Consider the following 7,172-nt stretch of genomic DNA (forward strand, 5'->3'; position numbering starts at 1 on the left):
ACACGGGTTCGCGTCCCAGCTGTGGCGGTACCCGGTCTGCCCCCCTGTGTTACAGTACGACCCCAGTAGAGCAACTGCCAAACCAAAATTTAAGTTGTTAATGCCTGGCCTTCCTCATATGTGACAACGATTTCATCGGCTTTCTTATGTTTGAGGTCATAATTTAATTCCAGCCTCGATCTCATAACCGTACAAACAATTCAACGTTTGTTGAATACAAACAATTCAACTGTACGATTAAAATACGAGGGCTTACCTTTAATTTGACTAAGGAAAACTTGTTTTCCATCGATAACGGAGGCTAAAAGCAGTCTTGCACATGTCCACCAACAAAGTAATCGTATGCTTCTAAGGACGTGCATGCCTTCACTGATTCTTTCGTACATATACTTGGTGTGTCTCTGAGGTATTCAGTCACATCCCTCCAGCTGATGCTTGGCAACTTGGTGATATCACTTGTCCACCGAGCTTCTTCGGTGCTTAGCGGAAGTTTCGACTCGTAATGCTTTCTGTCTTCCATGCTTAGACCTTCAACATATACTTAGATTTCCATTTTGTCAAATTTCTAACTTTTCTCCGTTTAATTTTAAGTTTTATACGTGTTCGTCATCTGTGAGTTTCATACGCATGTTGGTTATCGGCCATGATTTGCCACACGTTCTGCGCGCGCATCTTGTTTACAACGCAGCTTTTACGTCACGCGATAAGTGTTCTGTTTACTGAATCAATTTCCCCACCCGTACTACTACAACGAAATAAAATGAGGAATTTTCAGTTATAAAACAGTTTTTTTCCCCCGCCGTCTGTCATTCAAATGAACGCTTAGCACAGTCAATAAATCCAACCATTTTGTAGATACCAAACTGCACATTGTATGTATACTGGTATGGTCTGTCATGTCCATCAATCAGTCAGTCAAGTTGCATCTACCTCAAACATATATGTAACCTGCTAACATCTATTTCAGCAGCTCTGATCTATTCTCTGCACCACTGCACCTTAACTCCTCTTATTTTGCCTGTATATAGTCAATCCTTGTGTATATATCTGAAGACTGTTGTGTTGTAGTGTTATTATTCTGTGTTAAATACATTGAGAGAGCCACGAAACCGGAGTCAAATTCCATGTTTGTGCAAATCTACATGGCCAATAAACATGACTCTGATTCTGCTTCTGAATACTACCTTCACCATGTTGGAGCCCTGCAACATCAGCTTCACATCTTCATCATCCTGCACACCTACAGAGAAGACAGAAGGAGGGGAATGGAGAGAGGAATGTCAGAGAGAGGGAGAGAGAGAGAGAGACAGACAGACATGACAGAGATTGTACATGATTATATACACAGAGGGGGCAGCAGGTGTACCGAGCTGAACCGATTAAAACTGAATATCATGAAATGATGGCAAAAGGGGCCCGGCAAGAGAAGAGGAGAGGATGGGGAGCAGAGAAGAGGAAAAATAGAAGGGTAGAGTAAAAGAGCGCAAAAGCAAAAGGGGGGGGGTTGCCCAAATTAGAGGCTAGTGTTCATATACATACGTTTGAACCAAACCCTGGCATATGACTAACTCTGTAATTCTGATGTTTGGGTCCAAAAATAAGTATGGGATGTAATGAGAAAATGAGAAGGTAAGGAGGGAGAGAGAAAGAGAGAGGACCAAACAAGGTAAGATTTCGTTTTGCAAACCATGGAAGAGTAAAAGATAGAGGATAGATAGTAAAGAAAATGAGAGAAAGCCAACAGGTTAGGATAGTATGGAGGAATGAAGGCTGGGTGGTGAGAGACATTACCGCATGGAGAGGCAGGCAGAAACGACATAATCAGCTAAGTGCTTCTGGCAGCCAGACGTCATTGCACCTTTTAGAGAAATTAACTATGGGATTTTTCAGACACCCTAAAAACATTTAGGCCTAGTAAGACATATAATGTACCTTTATGCACAGCCTTTTCTAAAAATAAATAAATAAAATGTATGAAACATTATCAAATTGCTAAAAGATGTGCTCTTCTGCTTATTTTGAATTCTCCTTTTATTTGGATAGTCCGGGGTACAGAATTGGTGATGTAGGTGGGAAATGTATGCTCTTCAGTGAGGGACCATCACAAGGCAAATAACTACCAATACCCAAAGGAATTGAATCAAGTGCAACTGGACTTGGTATATATCCGTGACCAAGTCCAGTTGCACTTGATTCAATTCCTTTGGATAACCATGACCTGGATGAATGAGAACATTCACAGACAACTACCAATACAGGCAACATTTTTAAGAAAAAAAATACATTCATGTATTCTCCCAACGAAATATAATTATCCTCTCTAACTTGAGTTTGTAGGTAAGTTCTCCCATTCTTCATCTGATCTAACCAGGTCACCTCCTCCCCACACGGCAAGCCGATCTCACCATTGAAATGTCTTGACCACTGCTCTGTGTGTTCACGTACTCATCTGGCACAAATATTTACAGGAGCGGCTCGAAACTGAAGCCTCGCTGTGTTTAACTGTAAATCCAATTTATCGTTACGGTTTCTCAAGCATCATATAGCTTTAAATTAACTCCCGATGACTCATTTGAAATGTCATCCTGTTTACAGTGGCCCCGATGAGCTCATATTCCAATCAAAGATCATAAACCAAATGATATTGTGCTCACATATTACCTGAAAAAACGGACAATTGTACTTTTCAAACATTATGCCTGTTTATTGCTTTAGTTTTTCTAAGCATTGTAGTTTTTGCATAGTAATAAGATAATACTATTACACTATTACATAATACCTTATAGTACTGGATAAGGTAATACTCAGAATATAATGTTTATTTATGTGTTCATGAATAGCTATGATCAGTAAATGAGGATATATATGAACTGATTATCCCTGAAAAGAAGCAAACTATAATTACATCCTACTGAACTACACATGTCAAATGCCAAAAGTCTAAATGTGAAAATGCTAAACTAGTGATTAGATTGTGATTAGATAGTCAAGATTAAAGTGACTGCAACCATTTCTGTGCTTGACCCAAACGCTTGACACAGCAGTTTCAGTTCAGGTTTCACTTCAGTTTCAGGATTTATCGACCTGTTTTCAATGGACAGCAAACAAAAAATGGCGCACCTGCTGACCTCCCTGAGCCTTGTCATAACAAGCTGACCCGCTTGTTATGACTTTTGTATACTCCCGTTATGAGCATGGAACATCTGTTAAAACACATGAAGGTTGTTTCAGATGTACGCGGTCACGTTCTTGTTTTCATGAAGGGTGACTGAGCTAAAGCTAGGCTGTTATGTTTATAGCGCGCGTAACATCGGACTTGTGGTTTTGGTTCTGACTCAAACATTGTACATACGGGTTAGCGAAAAAGATGGCCGACAAGAATTATCTCTCTGTATTGTTCCACCAACCGCTGTCATAAAGGGGGTCTTGACACGTGCCGCATGAATCCTGCTCGCCTACTTACATTCTATTACATGATGTAACCAAGCACTGTCATTCAGAATCACTTCATGACAAACCTGGGTGGAGACATCAATAACAACGGATTGCCTTACATTTAAAATTTCCGCCATCTAAGTTCACGCTCCGGTCACAGAATGACTTATGATGAAGCGCAGTATGTCTTGCTGAAGGACGGTGAAAACAGGACATTGAAACGGGACGAGGGACAAGTCAAGCAACCTGTGACCTTTCACCCGAGACCTGCTAAGAGACTTATCTCACCATGTGTGTCATTTTACTGAGGTCATCATGTGCGAGACAGTGTATTGATTCTAAATTTGGCCAGTGTAAACAACCTATAGAGTGCAAGGGATGTGAGTAAAGCAAACCCGAGAGGTAATTGTACAACAACGGTTGAGCTCATAGCGTTCCACCTTTCTCCTCTCACAAGTATTTTGTAGTCCAAAGCTGACTAGGTAAGAATCAGCTGCTAAGACTGAGACTTCACTGTGGGCTGGAAAGGGCTTGGTCACTGAACCGACAAAAGGAGCCTTGATACCGAAATGTCTCACACACACAAACACACACACACACACACACACACACATTTAAGTGTTTGTACACCTGTGTGTGTTTGTGTGCAAACACATAGACATACACACACACACGGTAATACTTTGCTAAAACCAGCATAAATAGCTCCTTACTGAATCTCTCTTGAAATTCTTCAGCATCTGTTTTTTCTTTACAAGAGTCCACCTCTTTGATTTACAGGCCTATGCATAAACAGTATGCGCGTGTGTGTGTTTGTGTGTGTGTGTGTTCTTTAAGTCGTCATATTATTGCATCTGACCTATAACGTTCTACAGTATGTACAGCCATATAGATGCTACAGTACATAAGCTATAGTGAATATGCATCGTTATTACCTAAGACAGGGTCAAATTCAGCCACATGGAAAGAGACACAACTAATGTAGGTCTGTCAAGTGTTGCTGAAACAACGCCGAACTGATTATGTTTACAAAATGCATATAAGCACATAAAACAGATAGGCTAGAACAGTGCACCCAAGCCACTACTAATATGTACATTAATAGGCTACACAGCAAATCCTTATGCTAACCCAACTCGACTCTGAGGTCAGTTGGTCAATTCCTATGTGTCTGTCAATGTTTTGTTTTTTTTTAAATAATTTTTCCCAAGTATATCAAGCTGGTGGTACAAGTACGGTAGGTTTTCCCTCCCCATCGTGTTCATCATGGGTAACAACAGAATAATAATGTGTGGTACCAAAAGATATTTCATGTTGGCCCAGTTTAAAAGCATGCCAACAGCACTGTATGCAGTGTTTTGCACAGTGGTATCCAAACTGGACTACACCACCTCAAGTATTCATAATAAAAACAGGGGTAGATTTCAACAAGGCTCTCCAAAGCCATCGACGGTGAGTTCTGTCCCTTGCAGAACAGACTTCCAGGGTTTCATATTGACACCATTTACAATCTAAAAGGAGGTCAAAAGTTAGCTGTAAATCTCAAAGCCCTCCGATCCGAAGAAAGTTTCCCAGCTTACTGTCTCCTGTGCAGCTCAGAATGCCATTCTGAAAAACTACTTTGGCAACTGAAATTATAAGTGAAGACTGCTCTGATAATTCATTATCCAGCATGGCTTCAGAGTATCTAAAAAGTTAACTCCAAGCCTCACAGACTGACATTCAGCAGAAATATTTCTGCATCTTTTGCTGTGCCTTCAGTCAATGAATCAAGGTTGCATGTTGGAGAAAATTCTACATTTTATTCAAACTACTGCTCTGCTCTTCTAGCTTTGTCTCTTTTATCTCTTGCAAAAGCTGTTTTTTTTTTTTTTTTTTTACAAAAATTCCAAGTTCGTGTTTCACAATTCCTATCAAAACCACAGTATTCAGCAGAAAGATTTCGTCATGATACTCTAGTCAGTCAGTGGCATTCAGGTCTGTATGAAGGCCCCTTAAACCTATGAAAGGGGAAACTGGAGCTTGCCTCCATGCCGTTATCCAAAACTGGAATGTGGTGATGACTGATGACAGCCTTTGTACCATCCTAACCCAGGCACCTATATCATGGTGTGGTAATTTACCGGCATACCCATCTAGACTGACTGACCCCAAAGATGTACCGACAAGGAGAATGTGAGGCAAACCATGGACCAGCACTGTTACAGTCTATGTCTATGTCTATTATTACAGTGTGTAACTGTGTATTGGGTAGTTTTTATGGTGTGTAATGTGGAATAACCCCACCTGAAACCTGGAATTCCTGGCCTGGGAGCAAACAGTCTTGTTGCCAGCAGGTAAATGTTTAGTGTTTCCATGTAGGAGGCCTGAGTTGATTGGGGGAAGAAAAAAAAACTCTGAACAAACACATGGCTCTACGCCACACAGCCAAAGTGACTGGTAGGGCGAATAAATGTATTGGCCTCAACCTAAATGTACCTGCGTCTGGCGCCAGGCTTTTGGTAACTTTCATACCCTGCTTATGAATTCTGAACAGTCCGATTACACATCTGAGTCAAAATGTCTTGATGCACGCGCAATAATCCAGGTGTAGAAATCCCAGAAAAATTAAATCAGTTCATCTGGACACAACTTTTATTGAGAGAAATCGTTCATCAACTCATCGAAGTGACCTCTCCAGTCTCAACTGAATGCAGGTATCCCCACCCTTATAAACAGCAAAGTTGCATCAAGACCGAACCAACAATCGGTGTGACATGCAAATCGCCATGACCATTGGTTAGAGTTACAAAGGCCACGCGTACAATTTAACAGAAGAGTTGGGAATAATTGCAATCACAGTTTATAAGGGTGGGGATACCTGCAGTCAGGTTAGACTGACGAGGTCAGTTAGATGAGTGATGGACCATTTCTCCCAATGAACGTTGTGTCCGGATGAGCTGATTCTACTTTCTGTGATGTAGTTCATGAGATCTCTTTTAGATTGGACCCTCTAAAGACAAACTCCAACTGTAACCACCTCCACTGAGCAAAATCCAGAAAGGTATGGGTCCAATTCTGCGAAACTCTGGACAAGTCTAACAAAAGTTTAAAAAAACTGAAGCTCGTCGTGTTTGCAGAATTTGTAGTTTAGCAGTGTAATAACGCCCATTTGATATACCAAAAACAATCCATACAACAAACAAAGCACGTGTTTGGACACTAAACACCCCCTGCCATCATAACATTTAGATTTTCAGTTATGCACAGATCAAATGTCTGCTCATCTCTCGTTGCTAGAACCTTTAAATGTCCGTGTAGAAAATGTCAATTTGACACTCACGTCCCTGTCTCTAAATGGTAGCAGATACAACACGCTTGCATAGGATCAATGAGAGGCGGGGTGGATAACGGTATTGTTAGTATTGGGACTGCTCACAGAGCACACTGTGGCTAAGGCATATCAGCAACGCTATCGCTGCAAGGCTGTGATCAGAGCACTGCCCTTTGCATTGAAGGACCTGTATCACAGACACACGCACACACACACACACACACACACACACACACACACACACACACACACACACACACACACACACAGACATAACACAAAACTTACCCAAATTTAGCAAAGGGTCTATACACTTTGATTCGGAGGTCCCGGCTCCATTCTTCATGGGGGCTGCTGCTCTCTTCCCGCTGCCCAACATAATGCAAGGAAACTGATCTCTCCACCCTCCCCTTCTCTCTTTGTT

General features: G+C 41.3%; 1 protein-coding gene across 1 annotated transcript in view; it reads right to left on the bottom strand.

Moving 5' to 3' along the window:
* Positions 1–7,143, bottom strand: part of plcd3b (phospholipase C, delta 3b) — a 46,948-nt gene extending 39,805 nt beyond the window's left edge. Inside the window, exons 1-2 of the mRNA XM_056296687.1 lie at positions 7,037–7,143; positions 1,185–1,240 (exon numbers count right to left, since the gene is read on the bottom strand). Coding sequence (XP_056152662.1) covers positions 1,185–1,240; positions 7,037–7,127 — 147 coding nt within the window. The 5' untranslated portion in view covers positions 7,128–7,143. The remainder of the gene's footprint in view (positions 1–1,184; positions 1,241–7,036) is intronic.
* Between the last annotated feature and the right edge of the window lie 29 nt (positions 7,144–7,172).

Source organism: Lampris incognitus, chromosome 17, assembly GCF_029633865.1.
Source record: "Lampris incognitus isolate fLamInc1 chromosome 17, fLamInc1.hap2, whole genome shotgun sequence".
NCBI lineage: Eukaryota > Metazoa > Chordata > Actinopteri > Lampriformes > Lampridae > Lampris > Lampris incognitus.